The sequence below is a fragment of the Rosa chinensis genome, chromosome 2, assembly GCF_002994745.2.
Source record: "Rosa chinensis cultivar Old Blush chromosome 2, RchiOBHm-V2, whole genome shotgun sequence".
Lineage (NCBI taxonomy): Eukaryota > Viridiplantae > Streptophyta > Magnoliopsida > Rosales > Rosaceae > Rosa > Rosa chinensis.
Genome location: NC_037089.1, coordinates 46,431,803 through 46,455,154, shown reverse-complemented (window position 1 = coordinate 46,455,154; position 23,352 = coordinate 46,431,803). Strand labels below are relative to the sequence as shown.

At 37.9% G+C, this 23,352-nt stretch overlaps 1 protein-coding gene, 1 non-coding gene and 1 pseudogene across 2 annotated transcripts; 2 read left to right on the top strand and 1 right to left on the bottom strand.

The window, feature by feature from the left end:
• Nucleotides 1–2,105: 2,105 nt before the first annotated feature.
• On the bottom strand, nt 2,106–8,879 carry LOC112184382. The gene is made up of 2 exons (XM_024322639.2): nt 6,929–8,879; nt 2,106–6,730 (listed from the first exon to the last, which is right to left on the bottom strand). Exons 1-2 carry the CDS (start codon nt 8,877–8,879, stop codon nt 2,712–2,714), a joined length of 5,970 nt encoding a protein of 1,989 aa, XP_024178407.1. The 3' UTR covers nt 2,106–2,711.
• On the top strand, nt 8,407–8,513 carry LOC112191149. The gene has a single exon (XR_002932866.1). It is a non-coding gene; the product is annotated as a small nucleolar RNA R71 (small nucleolar RNA).
• A 7,157-nt stretch (nt 8,880–16,036) lies between the features above and the next one.
• Nucleotides 16,037–18,788, top strand: LOC112184381 (annotated as a pseudogene).
• Nucleotides 18,789–23,352: the final 4,564 nt, after the last annotated feature.

The following is a 23,352-nucleotide window of genomic DNA, read 5'->3' as shown; positions in this document are numbered from 1 at the left end:
AGAATGGGTCTTGATAGTGGTGTGCGGCGCTGTAGCTCTCTCCGGTCCTCTCAATGTGAGTGAGGGTTCCAATATATATAGCTGCAAGGAGATTGATTAATTGGAAACGTGGTCGTTTTGAATGGGTATGACTATGAGATAGGTGGCTGGCTGTTGATGCGCGAGAGAAGGAGAGGATTTTGTCTTTGGCGTGTAGTGAGGCAAAAACACGCTGCAAGTGCAAGGCTGCAATGCTTCCTAACCTAATTAAGCCACCATGCTTAATTATACTGCTGCCATGTGTCAACAATGATTTTAGACCCTTCCAATTAAGGTAACGTGCAGCACATGATTGACCTTAATTAACCATTGGTTAATTAAAACTAATGGTTAATTAAGGTTGTAATTTTCCTTTTCTTCAATTTATTTCTTTTCCCCAATTTTCTTCCGCATTTCTTGACCTTGCCGACTAGTGCTTGACCGATGCTCTACTATTTTGTCCTTTTGTCGAAATACCTCAATTTTCTTCATTTTCGCGTCATTTTCCCACGATTTCCGTAACTCTGCTTATTTTCTACAAAATAAATAAAAGTGGATTAATTACCTAATAATTTACATGAGAATTAGCTTATTTATAGTGTTTTAGATATAATTATACGCATATAAATGCGTATAATCACACCCCCACACTTGAACTTTGCTTGTCCTCAAGCAAATTAAATGAAATATAATCCGAAAATCTAATAACTCACAAACATTTATGCTCAAACTAAAGAAAGTGTGGTATTAGCCTTTCCAACCATAATCCTCGGAGAACTAATTATGTACATGACCATGAAGTTGATGTAAGCACAAAATAAGATTTTTGAATTTGTAAGGCAATTAAGATGCACATGTGAAAAATGCTCAAGTATATGCATGTGTTGACCATGTGTCAAATCAATCCACCATAATCAAATAGGCATATAGAAGACCCGATATAACCCACTAAACTCACAAAGGTTCACTAAATAGTACCACTCAAGTGTTTAGGGGCTATATGTGTTTCACTCAAACGCAATTTCACAACATGCGCCGCCATATGCTTGCTCTTCGATCTCATCTCCGCTAGGTAACCCACAACATTCAAGATTAAGAGGTCTTTTATTTGGTTGTAATGGGGCTAAAGGCAAGTGGCTAATAGAAATGAAGGATAGGGAAAGACAAAGTCCATGGAAATCGGTGAAGTAACTCTCTCTTGTAGAGATATATGACTTTTGCTTTCAAATGTTAACTCACTTACTCTAAACCCAATGTACAACCCACACTACACTACTATACTATGTAATACTTTTTTTTTTTTTTTCTCTCTTTTTTTTTTTTTTTTTTTTTTTTTCACACAACCCCTTTTTTTCTCTCCTTTTTTTTTTTTTTTTTACTTTTCTTTTCCTTAAACTTTCTTTCTATTTGCACAAACTTTTTTTTTTTTTTTTTTTTTTTTAGAACTTTCTTTTCTATACAAATCACTCACCCCTACACTTATTCTTTTATAACCTCACACTTTTGACTTTTCTTTTCTTTGGAAGCACTCGAACATAAAGTCATTCTCTCGAATCGCTTCACCAACTACCATGGAATGGTAGGATAAAAGTGTATAGGCTAAGGTACGAATTTGTGGTGGTAATGAACAAAAAGGCTAAATTATATAAATAGGCTCAAAGTGGCAATCTAGTGGTAAATATTTTTGGGCACATGCTTCTTTGGCCATGGTGGTATATAGTCCTAATGCCTCCATCATTTCTATCATGTCGCAAGCTAAAAGTAGCCTCGAGAGGTCTCAAGCAAGTTCTAGATACGCAATGTCATGAAATTGTACACACATGAAAGAATAAGTGAATGAACGATGCATACACTATAGATATTAGGCTCAAAAGCTCACAAATAAGGCATGCAAGTTAATCGAATAATCTATATGCTTCTCTAACTATGATGAACGAACCTAACATAGGCTATGTGCACACATATAATCAAGCATAAATCAAATATACAATTAATCACAAAACAAATTCAAAGTCCTAGATCATGCTTAATCTATCCACAATCATAATAAGTTAAGTCCATGGCTCGTCATTGGGGTTGGAAAAAGGCATTAACCACTACAATATAATTATAAAAAGCTAATCTAATAATAATTTTTTTTTTTTCATAGGCGCCCGAGCCCTCACCCCCACACTTAAAACCAACATTGCCCTCAATGTTGTAAAGTGAGCGCGAAAGCCAAATCCATGTCGGATTTAGGCATGAGAGTGAAGTCTGGGCGTAGGCACAAAAGATAACTATGAAAATGAAAAAAATCTAAATGCAGAGAAGAAATGTGAAAACCCCCTTTGTAGACATCCCATAGCTCACGACCTTCGGAGAAGACCAATAGACACCAACCTCAAGGCATAAGCCTTGACTTCCTGTGCGTATGCTCCAAGTTAGGCCCCATGGTGCTTAAATGGTTCAAGTCTCCATTTTCAAGTGAATGTGGTCCTTGGAGCTTCAATCCTCCCCAAAATAAGTATCATGCTTTACCCAAAAACAAACTCCATCTCCATACCCTCCCAACCTCCAAAAACATGGCCAAAAAGGCCTTATTCAACTACTACATCTAGAAAAAGGATAATCAAACTCTCAAAATTTGGTGGGGTTGCCTCCCCACTAGCGCTTCTTTTTAGAGACCTCAAAGCCGGTCTATCTCATATTGCTTCTCACTTCAAGGTGGTGTCATCAAGGAATTGCACCTCTTTACAAGCCTCAAAAGTATGGTCCAAGTAAGGTTTTAGGCGATGCCCATTGACCTTGAATGTTTCCCCATTCCTCAAATTTTTGACTACAATGGCTCCATGTGGGAATACCTCAACAACTTCATACGGTCCACTCCAACGAGATCTTAATTTTCCGGGAAAAAGATGAAGCTTAGAATTGTATAGGAGCACCTTTTGATGAGGCTCAAAGATCTTCTCAACAAGTCTTTTATCATGTGTTACCTTTGTCTTCTCCTTAAACAATTTCGTACTATCATAAGCCTCCCTTCTTATTTCCTCCAACTCATTGAGATCAAATTTTCGCTTCTCACCCGCTTTGTCTAGATCAAAATTTAATTGCTTTATTGCCCAAAATGCCTTATGCTCAAGCTCTACGGGTAAGTGGCAAGCCTTCCCATAGACAAGTCGGAATGGAGTCATGCCCAAAGGGGTCTTATATGCGGTACGGTATGCCCACAAAGCATCATGAAGTTTGGTGCTCCAATCCTTCCTTGAGCTGTTCACCGTCTTCTCTAGAATTCCCTTCACCTCCCTATTGGAAATTTCAACTTGCCCACTTGTTTGCGGGTGGTAGGGAGTGGCGACCTTGTGTTTAACCCCATATTTCTTCAAAAGTGAAGCAAATGCTCGGTTGATAAAATGGGAACCACCATCACTTATGATGAACTTGGGTGTGCCAAATCTAGTAAAAATGTGCTCCTGGAGGAATTTGAGAACTACCTTAGCATCATTGGTCCGAGTTGCTTGCGCTTCTACCCATTTTGACACGTAATCCACCGCAACAAGAATGTACTCAAACCCATTTGAATTAGGAAATGGCCCCATAAAGTCTATTCCCCATGTGTCAAAGATTTCCACCTCAATGATGTTAGTCAAAGGCATTTGGTCTCTAGAGGTGATTCTCCCCACTCGTTGACATCGATCACACTTCTTGGCATAATCATGAGAATCTTTGAATAATGTGGGCCAAAAGAAGCCGGCTTGTAGGATCTTGAAAGCGGTCTTCTTTCCACCAAAATGTCCACCACAAGTGTGGGAATGACAATGCTCAAGAATATTAGGAACTTCCCATTGTGGCACACATCTTCTCAAAACTTCGTCTTGACCAACTTTCCATAGAATAGGGTCATCCCATACATACCGACATGCATCTCTTCTAAATCTCCTCTTGGTTTGATAGTCCCAATCCTCCGGAATAAATGTCCCACCACTTGCCCAATAATTGACAATGTGAACAAACCATGGAAGCTCCTTTGATGTAACGGTAAAGAGTTGCTCATCTGGAAATGAATCAACAATAGGAATAGTACAATCATCTCTCCCATCAATAAGTCTTGACAAATGGTCCGCTACCACATTTTCCTTACCGGCTTTGTCATGAATCTCTATGTCAAACTCTTGTAGAAGCAAAACCCATCTAATAAGTCTTGGCTTGGAGTCTTTCTTGGCTAAGAGATACTTCAATGCCGAGTGGTCCGTGTGCACAATCACTTTAGAACCCAAGAGATAACTCCGAAACTTTTCTAATGCAAATATGATAGCCAAGAGTTCTTTCTCCGTTGTTGTGTAATTCACTTGAGCTTCATTCAAGGTTCTACTTGCATAATAGATGGCATGCATCAATCTCCCATGCTTTTGTCCCAACACCGCCCCTAAGGCAAAATCGGAAGCATCACACATCAACTCAAATGGGAGTGACCAAACGGGAGCACACATAATAGGGGCACAAGTCAAGAGTCTTTTGATTTCATTGAAAGCAATGAGGCAAGCTTCGTTGAAGTCCCAAGAAGCATCTTTTGCTAACAAATCACATAGAGGCTTGGATATCTTGGAAAAATTTGGAATAAATCTTCGATAAAAGCCAGCATGTCCCAAAAAGCTTCTTATACCTTTGATGTTCACCGGTGGAGGTAGCTTTTCAATGACTTCAATCTTTGCTTTGTCCACTTCAATTCCCCTCTTAGAAACCACATGACCTAAGACAATGCCCTCTTCCACCATGAAATGACACTTCTCCCAATTCAAGACCAAATTGCTTTCTTCACAACGCTTCAAGACTAGGCTCAAATGGTGTAGGCAATCATCGAAAGTGTTACCATGAACCGAAAAATCATCCATAAAGATCTCCATGAATTTTTCGGTCATATCATGAAATAGAGCCATCATACATCTTTGGAAGGTTGCCGGAGCATTACATAAGCCAAAGGGCATACGCCTATAAGCAAAGGTACCAAAAGGACAAGTGAAAGTCGTCTTTTCTTGGTCTTCGGGAGCAATCACAATTTGATTATATCCACTATAGCCATCTAAGAAGCAAAAATAGGAATGTCCCGCCAATCTCTCCAACATGTGATCAATGAAAGGTAGAGGGAAATGATCATTTCTAGTAGCACTATTCAACTTCCGGTAATCTATGCATACCCTCCAACCATTTTGCACCCTTTGAGGAACATCTTCTCCTTTGTCATTCTTCACCACTGTCATTCCTCCTTTCTTAGGAACAACTTGTACAGGAGAAACCCATTTTGAATCCGAAATAGGATAAATCACACCGGCATCTAGAAGCTTTGTCACCTCATTCTTGACCACTTCCATCATAGGAGGGTTAAGTCTTCTTTGAGCATCTCTAGAGGGCTTGCTACCTTCCTCCATGTAAATGTGATGCATACACTTGCTAGCACATATTCCCTTTATGTCCTCTATAGTCCACCCCAAAGCTCCTTTGTGCTCTTTCAACACTTTCAATAACTTGGCTTCATCAACGTCACAAAGCTTGGAAGAGATAACTACCGGCAATGTGTCATTAGGTCCCAAAAATGCATACTTGAGAGTAGATGGGAGAGGCTTTAGCTCAAGTGTAGGAGGAGAAATAATAGAGGGCAACAACTTCGGTTGAAGATCAAGCATGCTAATAGGAGTGTGTGAGGAAGAGGTGGGCATAGCAACTTCAATAGTGGAATCATCTTCTTCAATACTTTTGTCGTTGAACTCTTCTCCATGATGCATAATAGAAGCTACTAAAGAATCCTTGGCACTTGTTTCAATGAAAGTCTTCTCCACCATGGAATCAACCGCATCTACCCGAAAACACTCACCTAAGTGAAGAGGACTTCTCATGGCATCAAAAATTCGGAAGCCAATAGTAGTATCAAAAACGGTCATCGTCAAGATTCCCTTCTTTACACTAATGTTGGTATCGGCGGTGGCCATGAATGCTCTACCAAGCAATATGGGAGATTCATCCTCCTCAACATCAATACTCTTAGCCATGTCAAGAACAACAAAATCCGCCGGCACATAGAGAGAATCAATCTTCACAAGCACATCTTCTAGCATCCCTCTTAGGTAGACAACACTTCTATCCGCCATTTTCAATGAAATTTTTAAAGGCTTAAGATCATCAAGACCAAGTGTTCGATAAATATCATATGGCATCAAATTAATACTTGCTCCTAAGTCCAACATCGCCTTGTCAAAGAATCTTGACCCAATAGTGCATGGCACGGTGAAACTACCGGGATCTTTAAGTTTAGGAGGCAATTTTCCTTGAAGAATAGCTGATACACTCTCACTTAGACAAACTTGCTCATGCTCCTTAAATGCTCTTTTGTTGGTGCACACATCCTTTAGAAACTTAGCATAAGAAGGCACTTGCTTTATGGCTTCCAACAAAGGGATATTGATGTTGACTTTCTTGAACAACTCAATGAACTCTTTCGTTTGTGCTTCTTGCTTCTTCTTTAACTCTTGCTTCCGCTTCACTTGAGGATAAGGCAATGGAATCTCATAATCTGTCATATCTAGAGGAGGCACACAAATTGGACCCTTTCTTGGCTTTTGAGCTTGAGTAGATGCTTGACTACTTGATGGATCCCTAGGGTTACTCACGGCTTCATTGGGGTCCCTAGCCTTCATAGCCTCGCCCAAATTATCAAGAGCCATGGAATTCCCATTCTTAGGATCTACGACATCACTAGAAACCATCGGTTGCACAATAGAAGGATTTGTAGTCTTGTCTTGAATAAGAGTGGGAGAAACCGGAGCTTGGCTTGTGTGAGGCTTGTCAACATTAGAAACTCCTCCGGAGGGTACATTTTCTTCCCCTCCGGCTACCTTATCCACCCCCTTATTTCTTCCTTTTGCATTCAAAGCCACATCACCCACTCCAATTCCCGGGGGTACATTTTCTTCCCCCCGGTTCCCATCCTCCTTTGAATTAAAAGCATGTAAATAATCATTATTCAAATTGCCACGAGGTACATTTTCTTCCCTCGTGGCACCATCATGCATATCACTATCATCACTATCATATTCCTCAACCAACACATAACCATCATTAGAATGTAGAGAGGTAGAGTTGGGAACATGTGTGGAAGGGGAAACACAATTACCAAGAGAAGGTGATATAGTAGGAGAGGGAGCATTAAATGGGGCATTCACATGCAAAGGGGATTGAGAAGATGAAGGTAAATATACCTTATTGTCATATGTCCTCCCACTTCGAAGAGTAGTAATAACCTTGGCTACATGCTTCGAGTTCTTCTCCGTTGTGGAAGGAAGAGCTCCCATTGGTCTCTCACTCAAATTGGTTGCTATTTGGCCCATTTGTATCTCTAATTTAGTCATGCTTTGTTGTAAATTTTGATACCCTTGAGCTAGTGAAGAGATGTTTTGCTTGGTCTCCACATTGGTAGAAGTTTGAACCTTGAGGAACTCACCCATCAATTCTTCAAAATTAGGCTTCTTTGGTTCACTTGGAGCTTGAATCGGCATGCCTTGAAGAATAGGTGGGGAATTGTAGCTCGCGCCTTGATTTGGACCTTGAAATGAGCTAGAATTGCCTTGAAACTTGCTACCACTATAGCCAATACCTTGTGTAAACCCGGGAGAGACATTTGGAGCTTGGAATCCTTGTGAAAAAGCGGCTTGACTATGAGAATAAGGCATATATGCTTGCTGCCCTTGTGAAGAAATAGGCATAAAATGAGTGTTTCCTTGGTTCACCTTGCCATGGGGCATGAAATTGGATGATCCTTGGCCTTGGTTTCCTCCAAAGCCTTGCTTTCCTCCTTGGTGCATATTAGAAACTCCACCTTGATCTTTCCAAGAAAAATTGGGGTGATTTCTCCAACCGGGGTTATAAGTGTTGGAGTATGGATCATTTCTTGGGTTCCTTGGCACAAAACTACCCACTTGGTTAACATGCTCCTCCATAAATTCCGGATATTGAGAAGATAAATGGCACTCTTGAGTGGAATGTGCTAGGCTCTCACAAAGCAAACATGGTGTAGAAGTCGCCATCTTGACTTGTGCTTGAGGAGGGTTCCGGTTAACTTGATTTAGAAATTGGTCAATCTTGCCTTCCAACCTTTTGAATTCATGCATAGAAGGCCCGGTTGATGTCCCTTGAACCTCATAAATACCACTTCGGTTAGGTACACTCTCCTTGTTATGCACTTGACGTCTCCTTGTATCAAGATCATCCCATTGAAGGGAGTTGAGAGAAAGCTCCTCGTATGTGTCCCAAGCGGCATCCGGGAGTTTACTTGCAATAGTTCCACCACTAAAAGTGTCAACCCTTTGCCTTTGATCTGGCATCAATCCTCTATAGAACTTGTCCACAAGGAACCACTTCTCTAACCCATGGTGAGGACATGACATCTCTAAGTCCTTGAATCGCTCCCAACACTCATTAAAACTTTCTTGTGGAAGTTGTCGGAATGCAACAAGCTCATCTCTAACATTGGAAGTTCTTGAAGGAGGAAAATATTTTCCCAAGAAAGTTTCTTGCATCTCAACCCATGTGTGTATGGATCTAGGAGGCAACTTACTTAACCACTTCCTCGCATAGTCCTTGAGTGTGAAAGGGAACAATCTAAGCTTCAAACCATCGGGATTGAGACCATGTAGTTGAACGGTAGTACACACTTCTTCAAATTCCGCAATATGATCATAGGGATTATTTGAGGGCATGCCATGGAATATGGGTAGAATGCTCAAAGTACTTGGCTTGATTTCAAAATGATGCTCACATGGAGGGAGCACAATACAAGAAGGATGATCAACAATTGTGGGACTAGTGTATTCCCTCATTGTCTTTCGCTCCCCCATGGTGTTTGTAGGTTGTGACCTTAATGGACTCGGTGAGAGGCTTCTTGGATGTACTCTTGGTCTAGGAGGTGCTCGCTTTCTTGGACGACCTCTTTGTCTCTTTGGAGCTTCACTCATGCGCCTCGCAAAAATATGACCATGTAAGAAATACTCAAGAATTCACAAAATAAGCAACTTGAATCCAATTTCACGCTTCACAATGAATGGGAGATGTAATAAGATAAGGTAAGACAACAATTAAACGAGAAAATAAAATAAAATAAATTAAACCAAAGAATAAGTGAAAAGCTAACAACTCAAGAAACTAACTAATTAGAAAATATAATAAAAAACTAGCAAACAAGTCAAGCCAAGTGACGATCGCTATCGATGCTCATGTCTTACATGTACTACAAAGTAATACAAGGCCCGTCACTTCGATAGAAATAACCACAATGTCTCAACAAACAAATCACACAAGTAAAAAGTAACAAAAATAAGCAAAGTAAAACAAACAATCACCAATTTTTTTTTTTTTTTTTTTTTTTTTAGGCTAAACACACAAAGAAAATTTAACTATGACTAAGAAAATAATGCAAGTGACCTAACCACCTAAAACCAAGGGATTAGAGATATTACACTCTAATCCCCGGCAACGGCGCCATTTGATTTGCAGCCTAAAATGCAACTTACGCGCAACAAGGACACGGTCATCAAAGAATTGGGAAATATTTAAACCCGGAAATATCGTACCTCGGGGATCTTGAGCTAACTCAAATCCAATGGTTTATGGGTCACAAAAGTCACTTGCTAAACTAAAAGATAAATTGTAAAATGGCTAAGTGAGACAACAAGTCTCACACATGCACGGCTTAGGTCTCCTGAAGCCAAAAAGTAGCCAAGAAATAACCAAAATAAATTGGTAGGCTCAAGGCCTTATGGTACTTACAATGAAAAATGTGAGCAAATATTTGGGGGAATTAATTTTTGGTTTTGGAAATTAAAAACTAGGAAATTAAAATTTGCAAAAAAGTAAAGTGCTAGAAATTTAAAGGTTTGGAAAACAATGGACAAAATTTGGGTACTAAAGCATCCACTCTAGCAATCATTTACCGTAATAACACAATTTTGGCACACAACAAAAGGGAAATGGCGCAATCCTAACTCTAAGCCGGACTAGGGCCTTAGAGTGATAATGCAAATCCGGACTAGGGCATTCACATTCTCATAGTACAAAAATAATGTAAATCCGGGCTAGGGCATTCACATTCTCATCACACTTTCATTAAGCACCAAAAATTAATGTCATTACATGGTAAAAATTGCTAGGGCATCAAGCCCTAGACCCAAATAAGAAACTACTCACAATCCATCAACATACCCACAAAGAAATTCATCAATTACAAAAAATTAAAACAAGAAGAGAGTTAGAAAAGAGGAAGAGACCAAGACTAATCACAACTACACTAGAAAGTGAGCATGACTAGCTTGGAATTATACTCTCTCTTTTACCTAAACCCGGATGCTTGATAAAAGATGGAATTTGATTGAGGAATGGTGAAGAATAGATGAGAGATAATGGGTTGTGGTTATAGAGATAGAGAAGAGGAGGAGGTTGGCTACTGTTGGTGAGAGGAAAGAGAATGGGTCTTGATAGTGGTGTGCGGCGCTGTAGCTCTCTCCGGTCCTCTCAATGTGAGTGAGGGTTCCAATATATATAGCTGCAAGGAGATTGATTAATTGGAAACGTGGTCGTTTTGAATGGGTATGACTATGAGATAGGTGGCTGGCTGTTGATGCGCGAGAGAAGGAGAGGATTTTGTCTTTGGCGTGTAGTGAGGCAAAAACACGCTGCAAGTGCAAGGCTGCAATGCTTCCTAACCTAATTAAGCCACCATGCTTAATTATACTGCTGCCATGTGTCAACAATGATTTTAGACCCTTCCAATTAAGGTAACGTGCAGCACATGATTGACCTTAATTAACCATTGGTTAATTAAAACTAATGGTTAATTAAGGTTGTAATTTTCCTTTTCTTCAATTTATTTCTTTTCCCCAATTTTCTTCCGCATTTCTTGACCTTGCCGACTAGTGCTTGACCGATGCTCTACTATTTTGTCCTTTTGTCGGAATACCTCAATTTTCTTCATTTTCGCGTCATTTTCCCACGATTTCCGTAACTCTGCTTATTTTCTACAAAATAAATAAAAGTGGATTAATTACCTAATAATTTACATGAGAATTAGCTTATTTATACTGTTTTAGATATAATTATACGCATATAAATGCGTATAATCAACAAGCTTTCCAGGGTGGCCATAGTCCGAGGAGCACGAGCAGCTGGTGAGGAAGAAGACTCTCCGGGATGCAGTCTGGGAGAGCGACGAGGCAGAGGAGGGGGACTGCGGGTACGCTCACGGATAGGACGATGGTCCCATGGACGAGTAAGCCCAGCTCTAGTGGCCGCTTGACGACATTCTTCTTCCAAAGAGAGAACACGACGTTGATTGACGCCCCTGCGAGGGGTAACCTTGGTTCGAGCCATGAGGAAGTAGAAGGAATTTGAAACTGCACGCTTAGACAAACCTTAGTAAAATCTGGAGGAGACAAAAAAGGATGTATATGTAAAGCACAAAATAGGGTAGAAATCTCAACAGGCACACGGTTTTAACAAAGCTTCTCCGGAAAGGAGAAGAGTTATGACAGTTCACGGCCCAAGAAACTCCCCCACGTGTAAATATTCCTTTCTTTTCCTGGATTTATGGCATGCTTTCGGCTATAGCTTGTCTGTCACGGATCCTCGAGATTCGTTTGATTCCCCCACGCGTCCTTTCTTTTCCTTGATTCACGGCAATTAAACCTGCTTTCGGCTGTAGCTTATCTGTCACTGCTCCTCGAGATCAGTTTGGTTCCCCCACGTGTCCTTCACGAGCCAACAGCTTTTCCGTGTTTTCGGGTGACTTTAATCCAACGCGTAGATTTAATCTCAGAGATCGTCGATCCAACGGTGGAGATCTGCTCACTCGTTCTATAAATAGGTGCATTCTGAGCGACTGTTCACTCCAAAAGAAAATTCTTCCGAGTTCCAGTCTTTCTCTCTCAACCCTTCAGCCTTTCTTTCGAAACTCAAATCCTTTCTTCATCAACATGGAACCACGAACTCTGCAACTAATGGAGTTACAAACCTAGCAACAAATGGAATTACAAGCCCAGCAACCAACCGAGGAGGGAGGAAGCATCCAAGCAGCCGGGAGTAGTAACCGGTGGGCTCCCACACCGCCTCAACTAAGAATCCTCAAGGGCCTTTACTATGATAAGGGTTTTAAGTACCCAACTCCAGAGCAGATTCAAGAGATCTGCCTTCATCTGAAACAGTATGGGCAGATCGAGGACAAAAACGTCTTCTTTTGGTTCCAGAACCTCAAGGCTCGTGAGAGGCAGAAGTTGAAGGAATTTCAGAACGTTCAGGTTGGTGGATCTCTCGATCTCAATTTTGGATCCACTAGTTCTACTGATGATGGTAGATCCATTGATCTAAACTTTGGGTCACATGTCGGCTATGGTGTTGACCCATATTCCTCCTCACCCTTCAACACTAATACCAGTACTACCTCCTTTGGCACAACAGGAGGACAATCTTTCATGGAACAACGAGGAGGAGATCACCAGGAGATTGAAACCCTTCCACTATTCCCCATGCATGGTGAGGACATCTTTGGCAACATGAAGACTACTTCCGAGGGAGGTAGCGGCTATGGCGGTGACTCTCGCATTTCCCTTGAGCTCAGCCTCAACTCCTACGGAGATGCAGACATGGTTTAGTATAGAGTATTTTTATTATTATTATTATTATTATTTTTTTTTTTTTGTAAATAGCTGAATTTAATAAGACTGAATGAATGCAGTTTTATTTTTATTTTTTATTTTTTATATATATAAAGGACTAAAAAAACAAAAAACAAATATAAATATATATTGGACTCAAAATGAAAGACAAAAATATAAATCTCTTCCCCCACACTTAAATATTGCATTATCTTCAATGTAATCAATTAAAAGCATGCAATGAAATAAGTAAGCATAGATAGAAGACATTTACGAAAACAAATCCAAAAATAAAAACAATAGAGAAAAAATGAAAAATAAAAAGAAATAGGGAAAGAGAAAGCAAATCTGATTATATTCTGAATTGGGTTGCCTCCCAAGTAGCGCTTGTATTTTATGTCTTGCAGCCAGACAGTACCTACATTAAATAAAGTTAGTAACTATAATTAACAAAGAAATACAAAATAAAAACAAGTATAACTATTAATTACAAACTACAAGTATAATTAACAAGTATATTGTACATAAGACACAAGTTAAGTACTCAAGTGAGTATAAAACGTGAAAAGTATTTTTACAAGTTTAAAGTGTGAAACAACAAAATAATTTACACGTATAGAGTATTCACAAGTATTTCTTTAGTTATAAACATTATTGATATCGAATCAAATTCCAAGCGGTAAATAAAGTGGACGTGCGGCCCAAGTATAGTCGCCTAGACACAAACTCCCTTTCAAATCGTTTGGGCAATCTTACTGAAATGGCCAAGTGGGGGAGGACGAACACGAGAGGAAAAATCCATTTTGGCATGAGCTACTCCCACATAGTGGTTTAGGCTCTTTTGCAAGCACTTCTGGATTCAAAAACCCGTCATGAACGTTGTCCCCTTCCTAGACACCATTTCACATAGGCTTTCTTACTAAGATGAAAAAGTTCATAAGTGTGAAGACAGTTCAACAAGTGTTAATAAAGGCCGCCCTCAACCTTAAGGGACCTGAGCTAGGTACCGATAAGGGGTTTAGGCCAATATTAACAAAAGAGACTTCACCTATTCCTCTCAATTTACAACCTACAATTAAAATTCGTGTTCAATAATATAAATAACATCCTAGTTAATTTAAACTAAGTTTCAAACAATTTTTAAACAACAAATATATACAATAAATGACACAATTTAACAAGTGATTTTTCAATCCCCGGCAACGGCGCCAAAAATTGATGCGCTATAAGCAAGAGCGCAATTTAACCCTGAAATATCGTTAGTAGTATAAGCAAATAGGGATCGTTCTATTCCGGGGATTGAGGGTACACTTGTAATTGTGAAACAAATAAAGAAAAGTATTATTTACAAAAATAAAATAAAGAATATAAATATATACAATTGTATAAACAAATAAACAATTAAAATAATAAAGTATTATTTACAAAAATAAAATAATGAATAGAAATATATACAAGTGAACAAAAAATAAGGGGGGGGGGATTAGGATTCTTAAAATTAAAATTAAAATAAATAAAATAAAGAAAACGTAAAAACATATATACAAGGGTGGAACACAAGGAACAAAGATCAAAATCAATTCCATGTAATCAAATTCGATTCAAACCCTATAATTGTTCTTCCAAGTCATGAGAGAGGAGTTGATCATGTGAAACATTCGAAAGCAAATGATTTCCCATATTTTACTTTTCAATGCTAATTAACCTAAGCGAAAGCACCTAGATTAATCCTATCAAACATGCAATCAAGCCCTAGAAAGCTAGTCAATCATGACATGTTCAACACATTAGACATAGAGAAAGGCTATCAACTCAAGTGTACAACTTAGTTATGGAAAAGTCCACCTAATTGCAATCCTCTTCAATTAAATTCGATTCTTGTCCAGAACCTTTACTACTTTTGATTCAAGTTACACAAAACGAAAAGTCGATTTCATGTTCTTAAACCTAGCACCAATTACATGCAAATCCTATAAGTGTCGACCCAAATAAGATAAACATATAAAAGTTTTCTGTAAAGCAAATTTAATCGAACAAACTCACATAAGCGACTTAGAATCACAATTATAGAATTCGAAAACTTTATTTAAACATAGAAATTGGGCTTAAACTTTGCCCTAAACATTATTGTTAACTAGAAACAAGTTCATACGAAATCAAACAAGGAAACCAAAAAGGTTACAAGGAAAAGGAACGAATTACACCGTGAGTGGAGATGGAGATGGAGAGCTAGATGGTTGGATCTTGAATCTTGGAAGCAAGCCTTCAAGGTGGATGATGGAGGATATGATCTTCACGGCTCCTTCTTCTTCTTCCTCTTCTTGCTTGAAAATGCAGAAACTTAAAACTAGAGAATGGAGAAGGAAAATGGAAAGGAAATGGAGAGACAAAGAAGATGAGATGGATGAAGGAATGTATTTTGAGAGTGAGAGGAGAAGTGTATTTATAGCCCAAAAAATGATGAATGGAGGGTGGAGATGAACATAAATGAAAGGCTAGATATGTTAGACAAATTTGTAAAAAAATATCTTCCCACTTGTTTATCACTTGTTCAACTTGCATTGATTTTCATCCTCAAGATTTTCCACTTGCTTGCAACTTTGATTTTCCTCCTCAAGATTTTCCACTTGCTTGCAACTTTGATTTTCCTCCTCAAGATTTTCCACTTGGTTGCAACTTTGATTTTCCTCCTCAAGATTTTCCACTTGCTTGGAGGTCCTAAAAATAGAAACTAATAAGAAAAATAGAAACTTTCCTAAACTGAAAAATAGAAACTACCAAAAATGGAAACTTACTAAAAATGATAAATAGAAACTATAAAAATAGAAACTTTCTACAAATAGGAACTTTCCCAATCAAAGAATGAAAACTTTCCTAAACAGGGTTTTAATAAGGAAATAACGCAAGAAATGTAGGGAAAAGCAAGTAAAACGTCGCATTAAAATGCTCCTATCACTTGGCAATTTGATTCAGGTTAGTTCTTTATCTATTTCAGTTTCAAATTTCTTTAATTTTGATGAATATTTGAGATCATTTTGTTCTGGGTTTTAGGGATATGAGTGGCAGGGATTGTGATTTGTAGCATATATATACTGGGTGTTGTGATTTGTATCTATTCACGAAGGTTGGTTCCTTAATATGATGCAATTTTGGTTCAGATGGAGTGTCGTTTTAAAGAAGCAGTAGAGTTCATGGAATCATGCTCGTCATCATGGGATTCTTGTGTGTCATTTATGTATGAGTATTGGGATGAATCAATTTAAAATTTTATTTCTTCAAGTGCGATTTAGATGCTAAAGAGTGTTACAACTATCAGGCTCACACACAATTGGTGGCATGTAGCTCTTTATTTTATGGAAGGTCATTCTCCAGTCGAAAGACTCTTAGAGATATATGACCATCATATCTGGAAGGAGTTGGAAAAAGTTGATGCTTTTGGACCAGAGGTAAATCTCAAGTATTTTATATAGGACTCAGCTCTCCTCATTTCTGATTAATAGTGTAAATATTTCTCAATATATGGAAATCAATTTTGGTTCAGATGGATTGGGCTTTCTACTCGTTTCTGATTAAGAAAGTGCTTCATTTGCATCTCTATGCAATAATTGTTGATGTTTTAATTGGTTGATATGCCATAGGTATTAGTTGAGTGGTGTACCATTCATTCTTCCGAGATGATCACTACACTACCAATTTGAACATATACTAGGAGATTATGATCTCATTCCTGGAGAATCAGTACTGAGCCAGATCTGACTTGGGCATTGTGTAAATTTCTTTGTATTTTCAGACAGGATGTTTGGGTCTTTGCGGTAAAAGGGTTGATGCCATCGAGTACTACAAGCAACAGATTAAGTCATTTGATAAAAGAGTAAGTTACTGGTTTCATTGTTCTTTTGAACTTTTTGTTAGGTTAGTCATGGTCTATATCACAGTTGGATTTTTTCTCTAATCCGTGTGATGTAATTTTGTTTTGTTCTTGTATTGTACTTTAGATGGCATTGGAACAAGAAAAGATTCTCAAAGACTCCAAAGCTCTTTTGCCAGTTGCTTTTGTGTCATTTAGTTCACGTTGGGGAGCCGCTGTTTGTGCACAGACAACGCAGAGCAAGAATCCTACGCTGTGGTTGACAAATTAGGCTCCTGAACCCCGTGATATTTACTGGCGTAACTTGGCTATTCCATTTGTTTCCTTAAGCATCCGAAAACTTGTAATATCGCTATCTGTGTTTGCTTTGGTGTTCTTCTACATGATACCCATAGCCTTTGTGCAGTCCCTTGCAAATTTAGAGGGTCTGGAAAAAGTTGCTCCTTTTCTCAGGCCAGTAATAGAATTGTAAGTAAACCAATCATATTTTATCTTTTTCACTAGTATTGTTACATGTCATATCCCATTGCACAACTCATCTGCTTTGGGCTTCCTGTTACTGTTCATCTTTCCCATGGCATATCAGAAACCTTGGAATATTTCTGTGTTTGCTTTTGTGTTTTTCAACATGACACCATTATAGCCTTTGTGCTATCTCTTTTGTTTTTTGAAGACTTGCTGGAATGCACTAACCAGTTTGCACTTGCATCCTTTTAAAGTCTAGAACTCTGTAATATGGCCTTTTGCCCGTGTCTTATCTCCTGCAGCAGCCACTTTTCTCTCTTTATTTTTTTTTTTTCACGTTATAGTTTCCAATTTTCTGTTATACTCGGGAAGAATTAATGGTAATTTTTTTTTTACAGGAAATTCATCAAGTCATTCCTACAGGGTTTTCTTCCTGGGCTTGCCCTTAAAATATTTTTGTACATTCTCCCGACCGTATTATGATCATGTCAAAAATTGAGGGGCATATTGCATTATCAACCCTAGAACGGAGAACAGCAGCCAAATACTATTACTTTATGTTAGTCAACGTATTTTTGGGAAGCATAGTGACTGGAACAGCTTTTCAGCAACTGCATGCTTTCCTTCACCAATCACCTACTCAGTAATTTTCTATCTCTATCCTGGAAATTTCTGATTCTTATGTTTAGTACTAAATAATAAACACAAAGGTTTCGTTCTCTTAGGATAACACTTCTACTGTGGAGTTAAAGTTGTACAATTGATCTTTATAGTATCTTTTGCTTGTCATAGGATTCCGAGAAACATTGGAGAGACTATACCATCAAAGGCTACTTTCTTTATTACATATATAATGGTCGATGGGTGGGCTGCAATTGCTGGTGAGATTCTCCGTTTGAAGCCATTGGTTATATTTCATCTTAAGAACATGTTCTTGGTAAAAACTGAGAGAGATAGGGAGAAGGCAACAAACCCCGGTAGTGTGGATTTTCCAGAGACTCTCCCAAGTCTTCAACTATACTTCCTTCTGGGGATTGTGTATGCTGTGGTTACTCTGATCCTACTGCCTTTTATACTAGTCTTCTTTGCCTTTGCATACTTAGTCTACCGTCATCAGGTAAGTTTATTCGTTATTTCTATTCTTTTCCTTTTATGATGCTTGTAGCACGATTTTACAAATGAAAATGCTTAAACACAAAGTGGTTTAAGAATGATTTTGCATGGATTTCATAAATTTGAATGGATGTAAAGTAGAAGCCAATCAAGCCATGGGTAAATGAGAAAGATTAGTAACTTTATTTTCCATCTCAATGTGTATGGGAATGATGAAATGGAAACAGAAGGCAATTGTCTATGCAATTATACTTTCAGATCATAACTCTTAGAATTTGCATATGAAGTGTCTCATTAGTTTTATATTTAATTTCTTCTCTATCTGCTGGCAGATAATCAATGTCTACAATCAACAATATGAAAGTGCTGCTGCATTCTGGCCACATGTTCATAGCCGCATCATAGCAAGCTTGTTGATATCTCAACTACTGTTGATGGGCTTACTAAGCACAAAAAAGGCTGCTCAATCTACCCCATTTCTTGTTGTTCTACCTATATTAACATTATCATTCCACAAATATTGCAAGTATCGTTTTGAACCTGCATTCAGAAAGTATCCACTTGAGGTAAACTTTGAAGTTATTTTTGGATCTATTGGTTTTAATGCTTTTTTATTTTTTTATATTATTTATTTTATTTTATAAGAAGTTGTTGATTTGCATACATAAGAGTTAATCCTAGACAACTTATTTCAATGTAAAACATTACCTCATACATTAGGCGTTGTCGTGAACTTTTAAATACTCGCAAAAGCTTTTGGCATATTCTATAATGAACCTTAAAGGACATCTAACTTGAGTAATTCCCTTTAGCTGCCTCCATGGAAATGGAAAATAATAAGTATTAGATGGGAATCTGCAGCAAGTCTTCCATGTAGAAAGAATAAACTTCCCTTGACAATTTGACAGAAATGGACGGTGTAGTTGAGACTGAGCTATGCTGAGTTGATTTAACATTTCTGTTATAGTTTAAGGGTATTCATATTTTGGAGGTCCTTGTAAATTATTGGAGTTGATTAGAATTGACTGGGCTTTTATATACCTGAGTGACCTTTATTTTTGAGTTTTACCGAGGTTGTTGACATATATACTTCTGCACAAAGCCAATGTGCCCTTTGTTCCCCTTATTATGTGATCAATCTACATGTTGCAAAGTAATCAATGTCTGGCTGATATTAATAACTTCTCTTAATCCCCAGTCTAACCTACTCCTGAGTGTTCGTGAATGGCAGGTGCACTAATAGATAGTTGCACCAAGGAATGTCCTTTGGTCATTTCTCTGTAACTTCAAGTTAGTTGCACCAAGTAACGTCCTTTGGTCATTTCTCTGTAACTCCAAGTTAGTTGCTTGTGATGAATAGAATATCTGATTCTCTGGTTTAGTTGATCAAATCCCTACAGCTGTGTCTCGTATGAATTGTATACAGTCTCTCTTTTTCCTTTTTTTTTGTGGATAGATCAATATGTCATAGGCCATATATTGTCTCCATCAAAGCATCTCAATGTTGAAACTATACAAGGATCAATATAAAAGCAATTGTGATAAATTGGAATGTTTTCTGATGTCCTGGTGATGTGTTAATAGATCGCAGGTTTTGTTCCTTGGTTTGGGTTGGACTCTAAGGGCTTCTGCTTTTTGTGTCCTTCCCCTGCTGCATTGTGTTGTTAGATTTGGTTTGGATTGGATTGTTTGTTTTATAGGATTCTCAGAAATTGGTCAGTTGTAAAAGAACTGCATTACTAGTATTGATTGTTTGTTTTTGGTTCAGAACACGTCATAATGGAAGAGAAGATGAGAATTGGAGGAGGGTTGCTTTTTGTAGTAGTAGCTGTTAAGAAAGTAAACAGCATAAGACAGGATGCTGAAAGAGAATTTGAGGTAATTCCATCCAAAACTGGTTCTGGATTCAGTTTCCTGAATCTGATTCTCTTGTTGAGGTCCTGTGTTTTATGAAACCTTGTTTTGCTTTGCAGAATGAGGTGAACTGGTTGGGAAAAATTCGGCATCAAAACATCATCAAACTTTTGGGTTACTGTGTTCATGGAAAAACAAGGTTTCTTGTGTATGAAATGATGCAGAATGGCTCCTTACAAACTCAATTGTATGGTATGAACTTTCTATTGGTATCAAGTAACATAGATGGAGAAAGACATTTGCAAATGGCACAAGAAGGTTTTGTTGATGCGAAAAGATATTATATCAGCTTTTGATTCATGTGTAGCTAGCTAGGAATGCTTTCTTGTTTGGTACACTACCTAGTCACTTGAATGTATGGATGTTTGAAAAATGGTAATGGAATGATATGGATTTGAGTACTTTTGATGTGGTAAATACTGTCCAATAGTCACTGGTTTGTTACTCAATTTGATTACAATATTCACACTTCAGCTAACCAAATAGAGTAGTTGTGTGAACTAATAACCAACAACAAAAGAAACGAAGTTCTGTTGTGTGAGATTCATAACACACACCAAAAACCAAATAGAATAGTTGTGCGAACAAACAACCAACAACAAAAGAAACAAAGTTCTGTTGTGTGAGATTCATAACACACAACAGAAACCAAATAGAGTAGTTGTGTGAAGTAACAACCAACAACAAAAGAAAATAAAGTTCTGTTGTGTGAGATTCATAACACACAACAGAAATGAAATCATCTCCGTTGTCTGAGTAATCAACAGACAAGGGATATAATTTCACTTCAGTTGTATGTTATTAATCTCAGACAACAAAGAATGAGTAATATCTGTTGTGTGTTACATATCTCAGACAACAAAGAATGAGTAATATCTGTTGTGTGTTATGAATCTCAGACAACAAAGAATGAGTTATATCTGTTGTGTGTTATGAATCTCACACAACAGTGAATTCTTTCTTCTGTTGTCTGAATGTGCCGAGGCATCGCCGAGCATGCCATGCCAGGCACATGCTGCGCAGAACTCACACAACGGAAATAAGTATTTCTGTTGAGCAAACTATTATCACACAACGGTGAAATCACCGTTGTCTGATTTTTCAATCACACAACACTCACTTAGACCACGGTGAGCTTGGTCATCAGACAACAGAAATCCACCGTCGTCTGATGACCTTTTTGTAGTAGTGTTTGATGGCTCACATTACAGGTGGGGGTCTTTGTAACAATAATTCACACAATCTTATAGAAGGCCCCTATGTATACATAAGAAATTACAGCCACCATGAAGACTAGTGTAGGAGCAGTCTAGGTAGCTAGTGCAGCATCCTGGTTGGAATAATAATTCACACCATCTTACAGAAGGCCCTTACCAATATATAAGAAATTACAGCCACCATGATGACTAGTGTTAGATCAAGTACCAGAACATTTAGTCTAGGAGTTGGAGCCAGTAATTGAGGATATGCGTCTGGCATTACACACATATCACCGTTGACCTATATCATTCGGGGGAAAGCCCAGCCATTTTCTCAAGTAAAAGGAAACCTATCCCTACCTAGTACTATTTCCAACTGCACGTATTCTTGAAGGCTAGCTTATAGGAGAATGTTATTGAAGTAAGGAAGTCCCCACAGCATGGCAGTGTCATCTGCACAATAAGAATTCGAGATAAAGATTTATTGTCACTTAAAAGCAAGACTCAAAATTTAGTTTAACGATAAGGATTAAAAATGATTGGCACTTACTGAATCCATCATAAGTGGGTAGTGGATAGTAACTGAAAGAGAAAATGGGGGTCAAATAATTTAGATTTGGATGTTAGACAACAACATTCCATTCACAGTAGTTTCTTTTGAGGTTGAAGTTGGTTACTATAAATTTTACCCTCCAATAGTCCCTATAGTTCTGTTTAATGTGGCAGTGAACACACACTGGACACATATCATTTGAACACTGGATAAGGGGAGAACTACTAGATTCTTCAAGAGCTAATCTTGAGTAAGGACAGTTTGAACTACAAGGAAGGCAGTACACTTAGAATTAGAAAAGAGAAACCAGATTTATAATTAAGGGAGAATTCCACAAATGGTCACTCAACTATGACTCATTCGACACTTTGGTCACTGAAGTTTCAAATATATCACTTTAGTCACTCAACTATTACATTGTCAATCATTTAAGTCACCCAAAGATTATTTTTTATAATTTTTTTAATTGAGAAAAATTAACAAAGTGACTTAAGTGATTGACAATGTAATAGTTGAGTGACCAAAATGATATATTTGAAACTCCAGTGACCAAAGTGTCGAATGAGTCATAGTTGAGTGACCATTTGTGAAATTTTTCCTATAATTAATTCAACATATTGTAAATTACAGTTTGCACTAGCTTTTGGGATCTACAACTTACTCTACACAACTACCAACTTTTGCAGTATGGCAACCACAAGCACACTTTGGGCAGCCTACTATTTTGTTATCATAAAATGCACCTAACGACAATAGCCTGTTGGGCGTGCATGTCCAGTCCAGTCCACAACTTCTGGATCTTTCTTGCCCCAGTGTGGAATTGGCCTCGTGAACTTTGACCATTCCCTTGGTCCGTTGTTTTTCTTCATAACATAGACCATATAAATTATTTTTTTGTCCAAGTCCATCCTATTGTCCAACTAAGTCTTTAGATATGCCGATATTTCTGGAAGTTAAATTGTGATGGTTGCCTACAAGTAAAATAATCAAGTATATATTATAAAATTCAAGGAAAAAAGAAAACGAGAAGGTGTATGCAAATGGAAGATGTGTTAACACTGACCTCATATCCATCTGACCACTAGTTCATTATATCCTATAGAATGGTAATGTTTCTATTGGGATACAATAGATCATAGGCTTCTATATAAGCATCCATCAATAATTAGAGGGAAAGATAATTTAGAATGAAATATAATTTAGTGCCACTTACTGCATTTTTCCTACCATTGGACATGTGTGATTGTGTTTTCACATGTCAATATTTACCTTTATTGGGTTTTCCTACTTACCTTACTAGTAATTGCACGATCATATTTTCATTGTTCTCATTATTTAGCCATATATATAGTTCAGTTGATAGTTAAACATAGAAGATCTAGAACAAACATACAAGGCTACATTGTAGAAGAATGAACTCTTTACATTCTTGAACTGATTAGGATTTTATAGATTTGGAGAGTTTGAATTGTAAGAAGATCTAAAATATTACTAAAATGTGACACATGTTGGCCGTTTATGGTCATTTAGCCAAGTAGGAATACTTGTAGTTAACAA

Excerpts from the sequence above, each read along its gene's own strand:
- LOC112184382 (XM_024322639.2), bottom strand. The coding sequence starts at position 8,879 with ATGGGGGAGCGAAAGACAATGAGGGAATACACTAGTCCCACAATTGTT. Across the intron at positions 6,731-6,928 it reads ACCCCCGGGAATTGGAGTGG|ATCCTAAGAATGGGAATTCC; the intron begins GTGATGTGGCTT and ends GTGATGTCGTAG.